The sequence below is a fragment of the Mobula birostris genome, chromosome 3 (genome assembly GCF_030028105.1).
Source record: "Mobula birostris isolate sMobBir1 chromosome 3, sMobBir1.hap1, whole genome shotgun sequence".
In the NCBI taxonomy this organism is placed as follows: Eukaryota; Metazoa; Chordata; class Chondrichthyes; order Myliobatiformes; family Myliobatidae; genus Mobula; species Mobula birostris.
Genome location: NC_092372.1, coordinates 226,590,778 through 226,612,684, shown reverse-complemented (window position 1 = coordinate 226,612,684; position 21,907 = coordinate 226,590,778). Strand labels below are relative to the sequence as shown.

At 44.9% G+C, this 21,907-nt stretch overlaps 1 protein-coding gene across 1 annotated transcript in view; it reads left to right on the top strand.

Moving 5' to 3' along the window:
* cpsf1 (cleavage and polyadenylation specific factor 1) overlaps positions 1-21,907 on the top strand; it is a 134,648-nt gene continuing 112,741 nt past the window's right edge. Inside the window, exons 1-5 of the mRNA XM_072254262.1 lie at positions 1-147; positions 13,476-13,630; positions 15,875-15,902; positions 18,269-18,402; positions 21,535-21,615. Of these exons, the coding sequence (XP_072110363.1) occupies positions 13,487-13,630; positions 15,875-15,902; positions 18,269-18,402; positions 21,535-21,615 (387 nt within the window). The 5' untranslated portion in view covers positions 1-147; positions 13,476-13,486. The remainder of the gene's footprint in view (positions 148-13,475; positions 13,631-15,874; positions 15,903-18,268; positions 18,403-21,534; positions 21,616-21,907) is intronic.

Genomic DNA, 21,907 nt, shown 5'->3' with positions numbered 1-21,907 from the left:
GGGGGCGGGCAGTGCAGTTAGCATGGCGGCGCCTGTTCCCGATCAATGAGATAGCGTTGATGTTCCGCCGGCCCGCCGCCCTCGGAGAAGTGACCTTCCCCGGTGTCGGGAGGCAGAATTTGTGCTGCTAACTAGCGTGCTCTGCTGGTAAGTGAGCCGGGGAATTTACGAGCAACCGGCGCAGTGCCTCGGCCTTGTCTCCCCTTTGGGGGGGAGTCAGGGATGCTCGGTCTGTGCTGACGGGAGACCTACCGGCCACAGAATCACTAGAGTCCGGGGATATAACCACGCAGTCCATGTGCGATCACGCAGGTTTTAACTCTCAGGATCACAGGATTGTAGGAATTGTGGTCCCTCGTGTAGGGGAAGATCAGTCAAATTTGTTGTTTTGCGTTAGCGGTACAGTGTAAAGTTAAAAAATACCCGGCAAATTACTCAAAGTAAGTAGTTCCTACAATAGATAACGACGTAGTGTTCGTGGACCGATCAGAAGTCTCATGTCGGAGGGGAAGCAGCTGTTCCTAAATCATTGAATGTGAGTGAAAGCTGTGCTGTGGGGGTGCAGAGGAGGTTCACAAGAATGATCCTGGGTTGAAAGGCTTAGGTTGTGATGGCTCGATTGAGCTCAGAAGGAAGAGGGGAATTCTCATTGAAAGTGTGTATGTGCAGATGATGTTTCCATTATCGGAGAGTCTGGGATCTGAGCGCACAGCATCAGAATAGAGGTTCATCCCTTTAAAACTGAGATGAGGGAGAACTTCTTCAGCCAGAGGGCCGTATCTGGAATTTGTTGCCACACTAGTTTGTAGGTTGTAAATCATTGGGTGTAAATCAAGGTTGAAGTTGAAAGGTCTTGTTGGGTGAAGGAGTTAAAGTTTATGGGGAGAATTGGGGGGGGGGAATCAGCCATGGTGGAATGGTGGAGTAGACTCGCTGTACCAAATGGCCTAATTCTGTTCCTATGTCTTATGATCTAGAAGCGGAGAGGGTATGGAGTAGGTTCATTGCGTTGCTTGTGATGGTGCAGTGCATTCATAAGGAGGGACTTGATAGGGTGCAATCCGTGGTCTAGTAGTAGGCAGCCATCGATCCCAGGGTTTGCACCTTGGTGGACTGTGTCATCTCCTGTGCGGGAAGATTTGCCCATGCAGCTGGTTCCCCCCCTCCACGTCACTGATGTAGTCCAAGAGAAGGGCAAATGCTGATGCAACTTGGCACCAGTGTCGTTCCAGAGGTTGCCAGAGTGAAGTTGTAAACAACATCAAGCTGCCTTAGGGTCCCCTGCTCTGGATTTCTTCCTCGGAGTTTACTCCCGAAGCCTTTCCCATGGGTGGGTAAGGCCACAAGGCAGCGGAGGTTTAAAATCAGAGTTTTCCTTCTCCTAGGCGGGCTGCCATCCAAGGCTGACTGCTTTTGCGGCACCAGTGGTCTGCCATTGCCCCTTCCCTTGTCAGTAGAAACATCTTTGCTGGGCCTAGTAGCTAAGCCACACGTGAAGGCCAGGAGTTGGACTTGGTTGTCAGAGGCTTTTAGAGTCACGCGCCATTTGGAATTCTTTGTAGGTAGTGGGAGCTTATCCCTACTACCACCCCTGGCTATGACAACTGTAGGAAGCTATCCATGGTCTGCTACCCTGCTATTAGATTCCTCCTTCTCCAGCCCTTTATCTCTTTCACCTATCAGCTTCCCAGCTCTTTACTTCACACTTCCCCCTCTTCCAGTTTCACCTGTCACCTACTACCTTGTACTTCTTCCTCCCCATCTCCCACATTTTTGCTCTGACTTCTCATCTTTTTTTTCAGTCTTGCTGAAGGGCCTTGGCTGGAAACATCGACTATACTCTTTTCCATAGATACTGTGTGACCTTCTGAGTTCCTCTAGTATTTGGTGTGCGTGGCCCATTTATTCCTGTCTGTCAACTAATTATCAATCCATTACTGTAATATTTCCAGATTTGCGTCCTTCAATTTTGCACACTGACTTATTAAAATAATGAGTTAACCTTCTGGCTCTCAGGATCTGGTACCTGAGATCACTTATAGAAACCAGAACCCCGAAAAACTCGCCACTTTCATTATCCCAGGACGATGTTGTAGGGGGGCCTATTAACCCCACAGCAGAAGATCAGTTTGGCAAGTCAGTATTGGGGAAAGACGGTCATTCCTCTTCCCAATGGTCACATTGGGAGCCAGGTAACCTGCTTCCATTCCAGCTCATTGGGTTAGGAGATAGTTGATGAGGTCATTGCTGGACCTGCAGAATTAATGGTAGCTTGAATCGGTGCTTGGCCGAGTGGGGATTTGAGGATATGTAGTGTTGGGTCTCCATAGGCTACTAACATTGCTGACAAAACATCAATAATCAGGATGTCAGGTGATCGCACCCACAAGCAGTTGTTCTTTGGGGAATTGTCCACAGGAAAGCACTCTTATGATGGTCAGTGAAAACGATTCAAGGACACGCTCAAGACTTTGCTCCACGCCCTTGAGATCGATTACGCCTCTTGGGAACATGCAACCTTGAATTGCTCATCCTGGCCACCAAAGCTGAAAAGAACTTCAACGCTGAAACAAAAAATAAACGGTAACAGCAGAAAGCTGTTCCTGATGGCCGATGGGAAGAAGCTGTTCCTGAAATGTTGAGTGTGTGACTTCAGGCTCCTGTACCACCTCCTTGTTGGTAGCAATGAGAGGGCATGTCCTTAATGATGGATACTGCCTTTTTGAGGCATCACCTTTTGAAGATGGCCTTGGAGGCTAGTGTCCATGATGAAGCTGGCTGTGTTTACAACTTTCTGCAGCTTTTTCTGATCTGTGCAGTGACCCCTCTGTACTAGACAGTGATGCAACCAGTTAGAATGCTCTCCATGGCATCATGATCTGACTTCCCCAAGAGATGACTCCCAATACTTGGGAAGTGATTTCTGTTTCTTGGGTCTTTTTGTGGAACCTTATTGCCAGAGGACTGTGTTATATGAATACTTTGACCTTTGGTTTGCAGATGTTAGTGTGAGGCCATTCTGTTATATGTCTTGGTGACTGAGTGGACAATTTGGAAGTGAACATACACATGGAAAAGCTTTGTCTGCTCACTGAAGTTGGTGTGACCTTGGTTGTGGTGTGAAGGTAGCTCTTTCCCACTTGTCCTCTAGATTAGCTATACCACAAAACTTGTTAACAATTTAGTATAATATAGCAATTGAGACTGAGAAAATGGTTGAGATGATTCAGCCTCATTTTTTTGAAAATAAATGAGAGATGTCCTAATTGAAACCTATCAAATGGTGAAAGGCCTTGATCGAGTGGATGGGGAGAGGATGTTTCCTATGGTGGGAGAGTCTAAGACCAGAGGACACATTCTCAATAGAGGAGCGTCCTTTTAGAATGGAGATGGGGAGGAATTTCTTTAGCCAGAGAGTAGTTGAGTCTGGAATCCTTTGCCACAAGCAGCTGTGGAGGTCAAGTCTTTTGTATCTCTAAGGCAGAGGTTATTAGATTTTTGACTGGTCAGGGCATGAAGGGATACTGGATATGGGGAGAAGGCAGGAGATTGGGGTTGAGAGGAAAATTGGATCAACCATGATATGTCAGAGCAGGCTTGATGGGCCAGATATCTTATGGTCTTATACCAGTTCTCCTCAAACTCCTAGTGACATATAGCTGCTGTTGTGCTTTCTTTGTAATAGTATTAATGTGTTGGGCCCAGGATAGATCTTCAGAGATGTTGATACCCAGGAACTTGAAACTAACCATTTCCATTCTGATCCTTCAAGAGGACTGGTGTGCATTTCATCGACTTTCCCTTTCTGAAATCTACAGTCAGTTCCTTGGTCTCACTGAAATTGGGTGCAAGGCTGTTGCTGCGGTACCGCTTAATCAGGTGATCTATCTCACTGCTGTTTGCCTCATCGTCACCATCTGAAATTCTGCTGACAAAAGTTGTGTTGTTGGCAAATCTATTAGGTGGTGTTTGAGCTGCGCCTAGCCACACAGTTGTAGTCGTAGAGAGGGTGGAGCAATGCCTCAGTACACATCCTTGAAGTCCACCTGTGTTGGTTGTCAATGAGGAGGAGATGTTATTTCTGATCTGCACGGACTGTGTTCTCCTGCTGCGGAAGTCAAGGATTCAGTTGTAGAGTGAGGTACAGAGACTCAGGTTTTGGACCTTTTTGATTAGAACTGAGGGTATGATTGTGGTGAACGCCAAGGTGTGATCGAAGGCTGAGTGGAGAGCCAGTGAGATTGCATTCACTGTAGACCTATTGTGGCAGTAGGCAAATTGCAGCGGGTCCAGGTCCTTGCTCAGACTGAATCAAGTTTATTATCACCAGCATGGTATTGAAATTTGATAATTTAGCAGCAGCTGTACAATGCAATACATGATAATGTAGAAAGAAAAAAAATAAATGAATCAATTACATAGATTTAAAATAATGCAAAGATGGAAATAATATATATTTGAGAAAAAGTGATGTAGTGTTCATGGGTTCAGTGTCCATTTAGGAATGGCAGAGGGGAAGAAGCTGCTCCTGAATCGTTGAGTGTGTGACTTCAGGCTTCTGTACCTCCTCCCTGACAGTAACAATGAAAAGAGGCAATGCCCTTGGGTGTTGGGGGTCCTTAATAATGGACGTTGACTTTCTGAGACACTGCTCCTTGAAGATCTCTTGGATACTACAGAGGCTAGATGGAGCTGACTAATTTTACGTTGCTTCTTTCAGCCCTGTGCAGTGGCCCCTCCCTCCCCCCACCTCCGCATGCCAAACAGTGATGCAGCCCATCAGAATGCTCTCCGCTGTACATCTATAGAAGTTTTTGAGTGTTTTAGTTGACAAACCAAATCTCTTCAAACTCCTAATGAAATATAGTTGGTGGCGAATGGGGTGCCGCAGGGGTCGGTGCTGGGCCCGCAGCTGTTTACCATTTACATTGATGATTTGGAAGAGGAGACTGAGCGTAGCTTAGCAAAATTTGTTGATGACACTAAACTGAGTGGAAAAGCAAATTGTACAGAGGATGTGGAGAGTCTGCAGAGGGATATAGATAGGTTAAGTGAGTGGGCCAAGGTCTGGCAGATGGAATACAACGTTGGTAAATGCGAGATCACCCACTTTGGAAGGAATAATAGAAGAGCAGATTGTTATTTAAATGGTGAAAGATTGCAGCATGCTGTTGTGCAGAGGGACTTGGGAGTGCTTGTGCATGAATCGCAAGAAGTTGGCTTGCAGGTACAACAGGTTATTAAGAAGGCAAACAGAATGTTGGCCTTCATTGCTAGAGGGATTGAATTCAAGAGCAGGGAGGTCATGCTGCAACTATACAGGGTACTGGTGAGGCTGCACCTGGAGTACTGTGTGCGGTTCTGGTCTCCATACTTGAGGAAGGATATACTGGCTTTGGAGGCAGTGCAGAGGAGGTTTACCAGGTTGGTTCCAGAGATGAAGGGGTTAACCTATGAGGAGAGATTGCATCGCCTGAGACTATACTGTCTGGAATTCAGAAGAATAAGAGGGGATCTTATAGAAATGTACAAAATTTTGAAAGGGATAGATAAGATAGAAGTAGAAAAGTTGTTTCTAATGGTAGGTGAGACTAGAACTAGGAGACATTTCTTCAAGATTCAGAGGGGAAGATTTACGACGGAGATGAGGAGAAACTGTTTTTCCCAGAGAGTGGTGAATCCAGAATTCTCTGCCCAGGGAAGCAGTTGAGGCTTCTTCACTAAATATATTTAAGATACAGTTAGATAGGTTTTTACATAGGGGAATTAAGGGTTATGGGGAAAAGGCAGGTAGATGGAGCTGAGTTTATGGACAGATCAGCCACGATCTTATTGAATGGCGGGGCAGGCTCGATGGGCCGGATGGCCTCCTCCTGCTCCTATTTCTTATGTTCTTATAGCTGCTGTCTTACTGTGTTTCCAATGGCAAAGACCCAGGTTCTGTAGCTTATTGATCAGGATTGTGGGAGTGTTGGTATTAAACGCTGAGTTATTGTCAACAAACAGCATCCTGACATAGGTTTTTATATTGTCCAGGTGATCTAAGGCCGTGTGAAGAGCTATCGAGAACGTGTCTGTCATAGACCTATTGTGACGATAGGCAAATTGCAGTGGGTCCACGATCTTGCTGAGACAGGAGTTGATTCTAACCATAACCAACCTCTCAAAGCATTTCATCACCATAGATGTGCATGTTACTGGGTGATAGTCATTAAGGCAGTTCACACAACTCATTCACACAGGTTTTAATGATGTCGGTAACAACTGTGGCATAATCATCCAGGTTCGAAGATGAATCCCTGAATATAGGTCCAGTCTACCGATTCTAAGCAGTCCTGTAGGTGCTTCTGTGCTTCCCTTGTCCGTACCTTCTTCATCCTCACTACTGGTGCTGCAGTCTTCAGTCTCTGCCTATACTCAGGGAGTAGAAGTACAGCTAGATGATCAGACTGTCCAACGAGAAGATGTGGAATAGCAATGTAAGCACTCTTGGTGGTGTAGTAGTGGTCCAGTGTATTGTTTCTTCTGGTAGTACAAGTGACTTGTTGATAAATTAATTACTTAGTGACTTTTTTCGGGCTGGTCTGTTTAAAATCCCGCAAAATGATGGTGAAGGTGTCAGGGTGTGCTGTTTTGTGCATGTTGATCCATTGCTCAGATCATCTAGAGCCTGTTTGACATTGGCCTGAGGTGGAATGTGCACTGCTGCCAAAATGATCAGGAGTTGATTCTAGCCATGACAACCTCTCAAAGCATTTCATCACAGTGGATGTGAATGCCACTGGATGACAGTCATTGAGGCAGCTCATCCTGCTCTTCTTGGATTGCTGACCTTACAGTGTTCCTTTCATCTGCCATCTGTTCTTTAGAGTCACAGAAACTAGTCCTTTGGTCCATCTAATATGTGTCAAACAGTTATTCTGCCTCGTCCCATCAACATGCACCCAAACCATAGCCCATATCCCTCTTATTCATTAATCTTCCAGCAAGTTCTCTTAAATTTTGGAATTGAAGCTGCAATTATCAGTTAGGTCACAGTTTTTGGTTCAACATTGACCTTCAGTTGTCTGGATGTTTTCTATTTGTTTGCCTGATGTAAAAAACCTCATCTGCAGATCATTTTATCCGGTAGCCTTTTCACCAATGCCTCCTTGTCCATGTATCCATGACACCACCCTGGGTCAATAAGAAATTGTAACAATTAAGATTGTAGTGATGTTAAGGAGCAGATGACATCCCGACTCAGATTCAAGAACTTCAGAGAGGAGTTTCAGAAGTAAATTCAGAACTAATCTTCCACATCTAGATCAAGTGAGAAAATTCTAATTCCAAATATTTAAAGAAGGTCTCCCTGCTGTCTTCTACAAGGATTTTTGTAACACACAAAATGCTGGAGGAACGTAGCAGGTCAGGTAGTATCTAGAAACAGGACTATAGAGCTGATGTTTCGGGCCAAGACCCTTCACCTGACTTCAGTTATTCCTCTCCATAGATGCTGCCTGACCTGCTGAGTTCCTCCGGCATTTTGTGTGTGCTGCTCCGCATTTCCAGCACCTGCGGAATTTCTTGTGTTTAAAACGTTTTTATGTCTTCTCAACTGTCTTCTCCCAATGACTGAAGATTTGCTTCGTTAGTCCTGGTATGGATTCTGTGCATCTACAAATATGATGAGCATGATCTTTACTGCTTGTGATGCCAAGTGTATAGGGTGGTACAGTAGCATAGGGGTTAGTGTAGCAGCTTACAGTGCCAGCGATTGCGTTCAGTTCCTGCCACTGTCTGTAGTAACACACATCAAAGTTGCTGGTGAACACAGCAGGCCAGGCAGCATCTCTAGGAAGAGGTGCAGTCGACGTTTCAGGCCGAGACCCTTCGTCAGGACTAACTGAAGGAAGAGTGAGTAAGGGATTTGAAAGTTGGAGGGGGAGGGGGAGATCCAAAATGATAGGAGAAGACAGGAGGGGGAGGGATGGAGCCAAGAGCTGGACAGGTGATAGGCAAAAGGGATACGAGAGGATCATGGGATAGGAGGTCCGGGAAGAAAGACGGGGGGGGGGGCGGACCCAGAGGACGGGCAAGAGGTATATTCAGAGGGACAGAGGGAGAAAAAGGAGAGCGAGAGAAAGAATGTGTGTATAAAAATAAGTAACAGATGGGGTACGAGGGGGAGGTGGGGCATTAGCGGAAGTTAGAGAAGTCGATGTTCATGTCATCAGGTTGGAGGCTACCCAGACGGAATATAAGGTGTTGTTCCTCCAACCTGAGTGTGGCTTCGTCTTTACAGTAGAGGAGGCCGTGGATAGACATGTCAGAATGGGAATGGGATGTGGAATTAAAATGTGTGGCCACTGGGAGATCCTGCTTTCTCTGGCGGACAGAGCGTGGGTGTTCAGCAAAGCGGTCTCCCAGTCTGCGTTGGGTCTCGCCAATATATAAAAGGCCACATCGGGAGCACCGGACGCAGTATATCACCCCAGCCGACTCACAGGTGAAGTGTTGCCTCACCTGGAAGGACTGTTTGGGGCCCTGAATGGTGGTAAGGGAGGAAGTGTAAGGGCATGTGTAGCACTTGTTCCGCTTACACGGATAAGTATGTTGCTTGAATTTCCAGCATCTGCAGAATTCCTGTTGTTTACTGTCTGTAGTAAGTTTGTATGTTCTCCCAGTGACTGTGTGACATCTCTCTGGGTACTTTGGTCTTCCTCCTACAGTCCAAGGATGTATTGATTAGCAAGTTGTGGGCATGCTCTGTTGGCACGGGAAGCGTGGCGACACTTGCCTCCAGCACATCCCTGGACTCTGTGTTGGTCGGTGACGCAAAACAATTGTGCTTCTCTGATGTTTTGATGCACATGTGACGAATGAAGTGAATCTTTAAATGGAGGACATAGCAATAGTTGCAGTTTATTTTACCTTGCTGTATCCTTTGACTGTTGATCGAGAGGGTCTGTGAAGCATCCTTTTCAAATTTGGTTTTCCCTGAAAAAAACCCAAATCATGTCCTTGTGAGAGCTATTTGGTTGAAGATTGTGGGTGGAAAATCTCTAAAGAAGATGAGATCAAAAGGAACTGAAAATGATGTTCTATAATGAGGTGTTGAGATATTTCCGATTAAGGATCACCAGGATTAAGACCAGCTTCTCTCCCACTCTCGTAAGATTTCTGAGTGGATTTTGTTTGTGTTCCTTGACCTCACAGCCTACCTTGTCATGGTCCTTGCATCTTATTGTCTGCCAGCATTGGCCTCTGCCGTCAGATTTCTGAATGGTCCCATGGACACTACCTCACCGTTCTGAGCTGTTTTTGCACTACAGTACTTTTTTTTATATTACTTTTTGAAACTTATGGTAATTTTTTATATACTGTACTGCTGCAGTAAAACAGCAAATTTCATGACATTTTGGTGATAATAAAACTGATTTTGATTCTATTTTCTTCATTCTGTTAGTGTTTTACCCTTGTCCTGTTTAAAGTACAGTATTTCATGAAATGAACTGTATGGATGGTTTACAAAACAAACTTTTTCACTGCCTCTCAGTACATGTGGCAAATAAACCAAGCAAGATCCTGACCCTACAAAGGATTGTGAGGACTGCTGAGAGGATCATCGGGGGCCTCTCTTCCACACAGCTCATGGCATTGTCAATGATCTCTCCCATCTGTCCAGCGATCTCTTTGATCCCCTACCATCAGGCAGGAGGTACCTTGGCATTAGGAGAAGGACTGTTAGGATGGGAAACAGCTCCTTAGCCCAGGCCGTGAGATTTCTGAACTCCCTGCCATCACCCAGGTCTCACAACAGTGCTATACTGTTCACTTTTTAACTTTGTGTTGGGCAGGTGGCCAAGTTGTTAACTAGTGGCCTAGTGATCTGAAGGCCGCTAGTTCGAGCCTCAGCTGTGGCAGCGTGTTTGCGTCCTTGAGCAAGGCACTTAACCACACATTGCTCTAGTGTCTGTGCGAGGAGTGGCGCCCCACACAGACTTCCAATCTGCGCCTTGTAAGGCATGAAAATGCGCGGCGCAGGCCTCTCATGGTCTGAGTCGACGTTCCCTCCCTCCTCCTCCCCCTTTTAACTTGTGTTGTAAATGCACTTTATTATTTGTTAATTTGTTTGTGGTAATATTACTTTGTGTGTTGTTTGTGAGTTTTATGTACTGATTTTTGTGTACTTTGGTCCAGAGAAACATAGCTTCCTTTGGCAGTATACATGTGTATGGTTGAAATTACAATAAACTTGAACTGTGTTGAAGATGGTACTACTTTGAGCTGAAATGTGTAGAATTAGCATAGTCTCAGTATAGTGTCTTCCCATTTAAGATTGAGAAGAGGAATAATTTGGACAGTGGGATGGAGAATTGCAGAGGTTTATACCTCGAAGTTAAAAGTATATTTATTAACGAAGTATGTATACCATACATAACCTTGAGATTTGTCGCCTTTCAGGCAGCCACAAAACATAGAAACACATTAGAGCCAGTTTTTAAAAAAAGCCTGCCAAACACCCAATATGAAGAAAAACAACCAAATCATGCAAACAATAAAAGAAAACGAATAACATTCAGAATTGAAGTTCACGAAAGTGAGTCCACAGCCATGAAGCCAGTCATCACTACAGCCAGTCCAGGAGCCTGTTAGTTGCAGGCCACAGCCTCATTTCAGCACAGAGATGAGAAAACCTTGTGAAGCAGCAATCTGATACCAGCCTGTCCCTCTCCTTCAGCCCTGACACCCTGACCTTTTCAATCTGAACCCCAGCCTGTCCCTCTCCTTCAGCCCTGACACCCTGACCTTTTCAATCTGAACCCCAGCCCGTCCCTCTCCTTCAGTCTGACCCCCGACCTTTTCAGTCTGAACCCCAGCCCATCGTTCTCCTTTAGCCTGACACACTGACCTTTTCAATCTGAACCCCAGCCTGTCGTTCTCCTTCAGCCCGTCATCCTGAACTTTTCAACCTGAACCCCAGCCCATCGTTCCCCTTCAGCCTGACACACTGACCTTTTCAATCTGAACCCCAGTCCGTCCCTCACCTTCAGTCTGACCCCCGACCTTTTCAATCTGAACCCCAGCCCATTGTTCTCCTTCAGCCCGACACACTGACCTTTTCAATCTGAACCCCAGCCTGTCGTTCTCCTTCAGCCCGTCATCCTGAACTTTTCAATCTGAACCCCAGCCTGTCCCTCTCCTTCGGCCCGACACCCTGACCTTTTCAATCTGAATCCCAGCCCGTCGTTCTCCATCAGCCCAACATCTTGACCTTTTCAATCTAGCCTAGCGCTTGAATCGGTCCAGGCCCTGCTGCTTCAATATGCTCTTGGGTCCAGGACCTGCGGTATCGATTTGAAGGGTTGTGAATGTTCGTTTGATAAGAAAGCTGAAATCAGTAGGTTTCAGAATGTCAGGACAGTGAGAGGATAGAAGAATTGAATTGGGAAGTTCCACAAGTCCAACAGTGGTTTGGCAAATAACAAATGTACTGTCCTTTCCATTGCTTTTGTGGCTATCCTTTTAAAGATTACTTTTGCTTTAACTTTATCTGTCACATGTTCAAAACATACTGTGAAATGAGTTGTTTACATCAGGGGTCCCCAACCTTTTTTGCAACGCGGACTAGTTTATTATTGACAATATTCTTGTGGACCGGCCGATCCGGGGGTGGTGGGGGGGGGGGGTGTAGAGTTGCCAGCAGACAAGAGTAGCAATCAAATACGTTGTGTTTACCCCGAGAAAGACTACAATGACCATGAAGCCTTGCGCGGGCACCTGTGTGCGCATGTGTATACATGCCGATTTTTTTTCTTTCTACAAATCATTTTTGGCGATTCTGTTCGGGGGGGGGAGTCAATCACGACCGGAATATGGGTGATAAGTGGCTAATACACTCAATTTAATTTCTAAAAGGATTTATCTAACGAATTTAATATTAAACACACAGTGCATATTTTCCTCGCATGAATTATCGGGGGAGGACAGGGGAGCTTGAAGTAAGTGTTCAGTAGTAGTGATAGAGGCAGGTTCGATATTATCATTTAAAGAAAAATTGCATAGGTATATGGACAGGAAAGGAATGGAGGGTTATGGGCTGAGTGCAGGTCGGTGGGACTAGGTGAGAGTAGCATTCGGCACAGACTAGAAGGGCAAAGATGGCCTATTTCCGTGCTGTAATTGTTATAATGTTATATAAGTCAATAGCATTTTAAGTAACGTTTGGTTATTAAGCACACAGCACATATTTTCCCGGTATGAACATATAAAATCATTGCAACAGACCAATATCGCTGAATCAGTGGGAGCCCTGGGCTTGTTTCCCTGCAACAAGACGGTGCCATCGAGGAGTGATGGGAGACAGTGATACTCAAAGGGGGTTCCTTATGTCCAGTCTGTTCCACAATTTAGTTTTCGTTGCATTCATTGCAGAGGTATGTTGGAAATGGAAGCAACGTTTTCAGTGCTTTCGTGGCTATCTCAGGATATTTAGCCTTGACCTTGATCCAGAATGCCGGCAGAGATGTTATGTCAAACATACTTTTCAGCCCGCCGTCATTTGCAAGCTCAAGGAGTTGATCTCCTTCCCGCGCTGACATGGATGACACGCGGGTAATGACCTCTGTGTGTTCGAGCTCAACAGTGGGCGTGGCAGAGAATGAGGAAAGGTGCAGCTGATTCATATCGCCAAATCATATCGTTTCCTCGCAGTCCGGTAGCAATGCTTTGCGGCCCGGAGGTTGGGGACCGCTGGTTTACATCAACTGCCACCACAGTCTAGAGGGTAGTCCTCGGGGCAGCCTACAATAACGTCATGCTTCTGGCACCAACACAGCTTAGTAACCCATATATCTTTGGAATGTGGAAAGAGACTGGAACACCCAGAGACAACCCACACAATCACAGGGAGAACATAAAAATTCCATATAGACAAGTATTTGGAATTGAAAATTGATAGGTTTATAAGATTATGAGAGGCATAAATAGAGTAGACAGACCATATCTATTTCCAAGGTTTGAAATCTCGATACCAGAGGGCATGCATTTAAGGTGCGAGGAGGTTATTTCAAAGGAGATGTGAGGAGTAACTTCTTTACACAGTGGTGGGTGCCTGGGGTGGTGGTAGAGGAAGAAACCTTGGAGACTTTTAAGAGACATTTAGTTGGGCACATGAATGTGGGGGGAAATGGAAGGATATGGATGTTGTGTAGGCAGAAGAGGTTAGTTTAGAAAGCCATTTAATTTGTTTGGCACATCGTTGTAGGCTGAAGAGCCTGTTCCTGAGCTATACTGTTCTATGAGCCCCAACCACTGGTGCTGGAAAGCTGACCACCGCCCTAGTGTCCTGCCCCACGGTTATGCGCAGTGGGGCAAGTTCAGAGGTTTTAGTTGCACAGTGAGCTGAGTAGAAATATTGATTCAGCCAGTGCCATACCAGTAAAGACTGAGTGGGCAGGAGCTCATGGCTGTTATATTTTGACTGTTTGCAGGAGTTGACAATATGTATGCAGTCTATCGCCAGGTCCATCCCCCGACGGGGCTGGAGTTTGCCATCTACTGCAGCTTCTTTTCCAATGCGGAACGCAACCTGGTGGTGGCTGGAACATCTCAGCTGCAGGTCTACAGACTCATCCATGATGCAGAGGTGAGCTTGAATGAAAACTTTAAATGCTGATTTTTCTTTGGAAGGGTGTTACCGATTATTTTAAAGGGAAGTGCTGCAGCTTGTTTTCAGCAGGTCAGGCAGCAGTAATATACAGTCGATATTTTTGGGCCAAGACCCTTCATCAGAGTCCTGATGAAGGAACGCAGCCTGAAACGACAGCTTTATTCATTTCCATAGGTGCTGCCTGACTTGCTGAGTTCCTCTAATATTTTGTGTGTGTTGCTCTGATCTCTGACCTTGCAGAATCTCTTGTGATTACAATTTATAGTTTGTTCCCTACTTGTTGCTGCCTTACTAGTGAATGAGACCACATGCATTGTCCTCTCTAATGGCTTAATCAAGTAAGTGGTTCAACTAAGAGCAGGTTACATCACAGCAGGACATGGGAAAGCATGATCAATGGGCTCATATTGGGGCGATAAAGATCAAAATTCAAAGTAAATTTATTATCAATGTGCACGTGTGTTGTCTTATACAACCCTGAGATTTGTTTTCTCATGGGCATTCACAGTAAATACAAAGAAACGCAATAGAATCAGTGAAAGACTGTGCCCAGTAGAGCAGACAAACAGCCAATGTGCAAATAGAAAAAGTAAATAATAATAATAATAATAAATATTGAGAGCAGTAGATAAAGAGTTCTTGAAAGTGTGGCAATAAGCTGTAGGAACAGTGAAGTTGAGTAAAGTTATCTCCTTGAGTTCAAGGGCCTGATAACTGTTCCTGAACTTGGTAGTGTGGGTCCTGAGGTTCCTGTACCACTTTCCTGATGGCAGCAGCAAAAAGAGAGCATGACCTGGATGATGGGGGTCCTAACGAGCAGATCGACATCCCCATCCTCACTGAAGGGGTGGCACAACTGGTGATCGGTAAACATGTCATTTGCGTATCCCACTTCAAGGTTCAACATGCTGTGCATTCAGAGATGTTCTTCTGCACACCACATTTGAGTTACTGTAGCCTTCCTGACAGCTTGAACCAGTCTGGCGATCCTCTTCTCTCTCATTAATAAGGGGTTTTTATTCCTAGAACTGGATGTTTTTTATTTTTGCACCATTTTCTGTAAACTCTACACACTTGTGTGTGAAAATCCCAGGAGATCAGCAGATTCTGGGATACTCAAACCACCCCATCAGGCTCCACTATCTTTATATGGTCAGTCACTTAGATCACATTTTTTCTTCCATCTGATGTTTGGTCTGAACAACAATTAAATCTCTTGACCATGACATTGCTTTGATGCATTGGGTTGCTGTCACATGATTGGCTGTTTAAGTATTTGCATTAACAAGGTGTACCTAATAAAGTGGCTACTGAGTGTATTTTCCATCTTAAAAGAAAAATGAGTCACTGCTCTGTCTCCAGTTGAATCCCCGTTATGCACGGTGAAAGTGTTTGCCTGGAAAATTTTGGAAATGGATTGGAAGCATGGTATTGATGCTCTCCCTGTGGCCAAATTGATGAAAATGTCAGAGAGAATTGGAAAATGGAAATAGATTGGGGAAAATGGGACTATTGGGAAAGCTTTGAAAGTTATCAAATTTCTGAGGAGGAGTCCTGAACTTGAAACATTAACTGTTTCTCTTTCCACAGATGCTGCCTGACCTGAGTTCTTTCTTGCATCACGCACAAAATGTTGAAGGAACTCAGTAAGTGATGCAGCGTATATGGAGTTAGAATAAACAGATACCTATTGTGGCTACACTCTTTACATTCTCTTCTCACCTACCCATCACCTCCCTCTGATGTCCCTCCCCCTTCTCTTTCTCCCAAGGTCCATTGTCCTTTCTGATTACCTAGTCTCACTATCACCTGCCAACTTTGTACTACCCCTCCCCTCCTTCCCCCACCTTCTTATTCTGGGTTCTCCCCCCTTCCTTTCTAGTCCCAACTAAAGGTCTCAGTCTGAAACATTGACAGTTAATTTCTCTCCATAGATGCTACCTAACCTGCTGAGTTCCTCCAGTATTTTGTGTGTTTTGCTCAAGATTTCCAGCGTCCGCAGAGCTCTTGTGTTTGATCTTTCTAGCACTTTATTTTGGATTTGCAGCATCTACAGTTTCTGGATTTTTGTAGACTTTAGGGGCTGTATGGCTGTCTCCTGTGTTAGGAGGAAATATGAAATTCAGAGTTTCCAGCACCTTTGAGACTTTCAGCATTCAAGTGCTTTGTTCTCAGTCTTGGGACCAATGACATCTGTTTCTTCTGTGTTTGTATTTGCAGAGCACAGTAAAAGGAGACAAATCTTCAGGTAAGATTGCCCTTTCATCATACAGCTATTTCTTGATTGATTCTCATAGAGTTGCATGCCGCAGAATAGACCCTTCGTGCAGAACTTTTGAGCCATTTATAAAAACTTAATTTGGATGAAGATACAGGTGAGGGGAGGAGCTTCTCTAGGCAGGAGGTGGTGAATCTGTGGAATTTATTGCAAATACAAAAAGAAAAAAATGATAGTAAATAAGCAATACGTATCAAGAACATGAAATGAAGAGTCTTTGAAAGTGAGTCCATGGGTTGTGGGAACAGTTCAGAGATGGGATGAGTGAAGTTATCTCCACTGGTTCAGGAGCCTGGTGGTTGAGGGGTAACAGCTGTTCCTGAACCTGATGGTGTGGGTCCTGAGGCTCCTGTACCACTTTCCAGATGGTAGCGGCAAGTAGCGATGATAGTACTACTGTACTTGCTCCATTCTGCTTCTGCTGTTTCACACTAGTTACTGTGTTTATTGTTGTATTTATCATTAAATGTACACTGACTGCAAACACGGAATTTCATTGACTATAAACTAACCTGAATCTGACTCAGGAGTCCGACAGCAGGGACTGAGAAGTTGTTCATAGATCTGCTGATCTGGGCTTTCAAATGCCTATGTTGTCTTCCAGAAGACCAAAGAGAGAGAGGGAGAGAGAGAGAGAGAGAGAGAGAGAGAATGGGGACTCTGATCAAGGTTCTGATCTTTGGGCTTTGATCCCAGGACTCTGTGGGTACAGACACCAGACTCTCCGATTACATGCCCCAGGTCTCTCAACCACGAGTTTGACCATTATTAGGATATCACTGCAGCAGGGCAGATTTATATATGCTCTCGAGCAACCAGCAATCTGCTGGAGGAACTCGGCAAATGAGCAGCATCTGTGGGAGGAGAGGAGATGTTGATGTTTTGGGTTAAAAGCCTAGGTCAGGACTGAGAAGGGAGAAGGCCAGTAGAAAGAGCAGAAAGGGAATGTTGATTCAGGTGACTGAGGTGACCGATGCAACACACACAAAATGCTGGAGAAGCAAGCCAGGCAGCATTTATGGAAAAAGTACAGTTGATGTTTTGTGCCAAAATCCTTCGGCAGGGCTGGTATTTTGTGTGGGTTGCTCGGATTTCCAGCATCTGCAGGTTTTCTCTTGTTTGTGAGATGACTGGTGGGTGAGATGCAAACAAGTGATTACAGATACTGGTCAGGCAGCATCCATAGAGGGAAATGAACAGTTGATGTTCTGGGTGCATTTCTTTCCATGCTGCCTGACCCACTGAATCTCTGCAGTGCATTTTGTGTTGCTAAGGGGTGTGAGATGACAAGGAAGTTTGCACCAGGTCAAAGAGGGATGTGTGGATTAGTAAGGGTTAGTAAATTCTGGGCATGTTATGTTAATGCTGGAAGGCTGGGGTTAGGAGACAGTAACTGTTGAATGAAAGATGGAGCAAGAGAAAGAGGGAAAAATAGGGAGATGGCTAGAGCAAGGTGGGGAAGAGGAATGTGGAGGTTGGAGACAGTGGCTGGAGGGAAGTAAACAGGAATACAAAGTGCACTGACTCTTAATAAAAGAGATGAGAATGGGAACCATTTGGTGAGAGATGTATGGCAAGCAGGACCAGAAGCAGATAGGGGAGGTGGTGAAGGGGAGCTTGTGGGTAAACTATATGTAGTGTGTGGATGGAACCAGTAGGGGAAGGAGGATGAATATTGATGATGAGGGTCTAAAGGAAAGGGGATAAAAGTAGGAGGTCAGAAGGAGAGAAGAAGGGGAAAGAGGGAAGCCCATGGAGGAAAGGGTTACTTAAGATTGGAAAACTCATTGTTCATGCCATTAGGTTGTAGAGAGCATCCGCAGTCTTTGCACAAAACGGCACAGTGGCACATAGTAGCATAGCGGTTAATGTACTGCTTTACAGCTGTCTGTAAAGAGCCTGTGACCGTGTGGGTTTCCTCCGGGTGTTCTGGTTTCCTATTGTGGACCTGTTATGTTAGTGCCAGAAGCATTGTGATACTTGGAGAGTGCCTCCAGCAAGTTGTTGACACTATGCATTTCACTATGTGTTTTGATGTACATGTGGCAAAAAAAGCCAATTTAAAAATCTTAACTTCTGTTTTAATCATAGGAGTTCCATATGTGTAAACCATACAGTTTGGTGGGCTACTTCTGTGTATTAAGTGGAACTGTATTCAAAAAAAGTTAATGTGAACTTTCAGAGTTTTATCTGAGATAGTTTTGAAACTCGCTGGGATTATTGGCCTGTAAATGACTAACAGTAAAGGAGGAGTGAATAATTCGTTGTTTTTCATTAGCAAGAAAAATGATAGAAATCAGATTTATTTGTTAATCAGTGTCTCCTGTTTTCTCTAGAGGTTAAAGGTCGTAAGGAAAAGCTGGAGCAGGTGGCATCATTTTCCCTGTTTGGCAACGTTATGTCCGTCGCCAGTGTCCAGCTGGCAGGTTCCAAACGGGACGCACTCCTACTTAGTTTCAAGGATGCCAAGGCAAGTGTGTAGTCTATGTGTGTGAGTGACAGGGCAAGTAGAGTTTTTTTGTGAGTTGGGCTTAGGAAGGTGGATGGTAAACTGGTCTTCCTTTAACATAAGAGCTGTGAGGTAATGCTATAGCTCTATAAAACCCTGGAATATTGTGTTCATTTCTGGTCACCTCATTGTAGGAAGGATTTGGAAGCTTTAGAGAAGGCGCAGAGGAAATTACCAGGATATTACCTGGATTAGGGCATGTCTTATGAGGATAGGTTGAGGATAGGTTGAGTGAGCTAGGGCTTTTTGGTTTGAAGAGAAGGAGATGGAGAGGTGACTGTTATTTATTTATTTATTTTATTTATAAGGCCATAAGACAAAAAACATGAGCAGAAGTAGGCCATTTGGCTCATCGAGTCTGCTGTGACATTTTATCATGGTTGATCCATTTTTCCTCACTACTCTATTCTCCTGCTTTCTCTCTATATCCTTTCACATCCTGACTGATCAAGGTCCTATCAGCCTCCTATTTGAATATGCCCTATGACTTGCTGCCATAGAAGCCTATAGTAATGAATTCTATAGATTCACTGCCTTCTGTCTAAAGAAATTCCTCCTCATCTCTGTTCAAGTGGGACATCCTTCAATTCTGAGGCTTTCAATATAATACCTTCTCCTATATTCGTCACCCTTTTAGATTTTGCCTCCGTGTTACACTGCAACTCATCCCACTGACTGCACTTTAGCCCTATCATCTGTCTGTCCTTGCGGACTGTCTTACTGCACACTGCATCTAATCGTATACCAACTGCCCATCCTCAGAGCCCTACCAATCTGGTTCCACCCACCTGCCAGTTTAACTAAACCCTCCCCAGCAGCCCCAGCAAACCTGTCAGCAAGGATATTGGTCCCCCTCGGGTTCAGGTGTAACCTGTCCATTTTGAATAAGTCATAGCTTCCCCAGAAGAGTTCTAAATGATCCAGAAATCTGAACCCCTGTCCCCAGCTCCAGTTCCTCAGCCACACATTCATCTGCCTAATCATCATATTTTTACCGCCACTGGCAGGTGGCACTGGCAGCAATCCAGAGATTACTAAGCTGGAGGTCCTGCTTTTCATTTTTCTACGTAGCTCCCTAGAATCTTACTTCAGGACCTCCTTACCTTTCCTACCTAAGCCATTAATGCCAATATGTACCAAGACTTCTGGCTGGTCACCCTCCCCCACTGAGGGTGCAGTGGACTCAATCCAAAACGTTCCTGACTTTAATACCTGGGAAGCAACGTGCCATCGAGGTGTTTCTTTCACGTCCGCAGAATCTCGTGCTTACTCCTCTAACCATGGAATCCGCTATCATTACTCCAGTCTTCTTCTCCCCCTTCTCTTAGCCACTTCCCACTTTGACACTGGTCCACTCACACAATGGCCAGTCCACTTGTTCCTATCTTATTTTTATTTGCCCTTGCTAATAATTTGTGATTTGATTGGGCCACTAGAAAAAGCTGAAAGCCTGTGAGCATTCCTTTTTAAATCTCTTGCCCCGACCTGTGTGTAGGCTCCTCTCTCAAGTTAATTCGGCTATAGGAAAAAGACACAGCATGGCCCATGAGCCGCACTGTCCAGTCCACCCCCGCCCCCCCCACCACCGCCTACTTAACCCTAGCCTGAACACAGTACAATTAACAATGATCAGTTAACCTACTGTAATGCTCAGCTATGTTGGCTCGTATTTATCTTGGGGAAACCCCGTCTGCCGCCCGCTTGGTCTCCCAGTTGTGTCGGTTGCTGTACAACTGCCACCGGATTCAGCTTCAAACATCAATCATCAGCCAGCACACACTGTCTGTTTTACCAATTATACTTTATAGATGTTACTAAGTCTATAAAGTTAGTATAAGTTCAATACAAAAAAGGGAACGGAAAAGGCGCCAGACTTAATCAAAGTTCAAGTTCTTCGTGCACACGTTGGAGCTCAGGACCCTCTTCGGGACCACTCTGACCCCGTCGACTCGCGGCTCGACCTGAGCTTTCCCCGCACATCCGTTGTCCTCACGGTCTCTCCTCCAACTCCCCGCCAAAAGCCCCTGGTTCCCAGTCATATGAGACAACATATCACCCCCAAGCAAGAATAAGATGGACACCCATTGGCTGATAGTACCTCTGCTATCTGTATTAACCCAAGTAAATGTCTAGCTGGAGACTTTCTCAACATTTAACATAGCATAGAAGCCATTTTAATCCACATACACAGCAGTTTAAAAGATTAACATAACAAAGAAGAAACCCGGTACACTACTAACTAGTACATCTTGTTGGATGAAAAGAAGTATAGATAGAATAGACAACCAGCACCATTTCTTTTGGGAGAAAGGGCGGCATAATTTTAATGAGATTGAAGAAAATTAATGTGGGGATATCAGAAGTTTTATTTTATACAGAGTAGTGGGTGTGTGAAAATGCTGCCGGGGTGGTGATAGAGGCACTTACAATAGGACAGTGGTTCCCAACCTTTTGTTAATGTCATAGACCCCTACCATAAACCAAGGGGTCTGGGGACCCCAATTTGGGAACCCCTGCAGTAGGGACTTTTAAGAGTCTTAGCCTCATGGGTGATAGAAAAATGGAGGGCCCTGTGGGAGGGAAGGGCAAGATTGATCTTACTTGCTGCCTGTTGTGCTGCTGGCGTTTAGGGCAGCAATGAATGTACTCCATCTCTGTCTGTCCTTGGCCACTCCAATACAGAAGAATTCTTCATTATTATTTCCGTAACAGTTTTGTCTTACTAGTCAGTGTTGTTAGCCCTGAACTGACCCCCTGAACCTGGGGGACCAGTCTGTGTCTCCCCTCTACCCTGTGACCTGTTTGGCATGGGTGACCCTACCAAGAGCCAAAGGATAAAGCCCTGACTCCAGCCAAAATAGCTCTCTGGGTCACTGAGGCATTCAAACCCCCAAATCAGGACAAGGCTGTGGTCCTCTTGGCATTAAAAGATTGGTGCAACATTGTGGGTTGAAGAACCTGAACTGAACTGTAGTGTTCTATATAACAGAATAAGGGAAATAGTTTTTTTATATTAAAGCATAGAAGACTGTTTAATTCTCCACTGGTAGAGTAACTCTTTGTTTCTAACAAATACTGTTTTTCATTTTAAAGCTGTCTGTTGTTGAGTATGATCCTGGGACCCATGATCTAAAAACACTCTCCCTACATTATTTTGAAGAACCTGAGTTGAAGGTAGGACATTTGTGAATGTTACTACAGGACAAAATCTTTGTGTTTGTCTATTTTATTTTCTCTTTGCCATTTTAATTTAGAAAGTTAGTAAATGGGCGCCACAGTAGCATAGTGGTTAGCATGGCGTTATTACAGCTCGGGCGACAGAGTTCAATTGCAGCGTCCTCTAAGGCGTCTGTATGCTCTCCCAGTGGAATGCATGAGTTCTCCCCAGCTGCTCAGATGTCCTCCCACTGTCGAGAGACATACTGCGTAAGTTAATTGGTCATTGTAAATAGTCGTGTGATTAGGT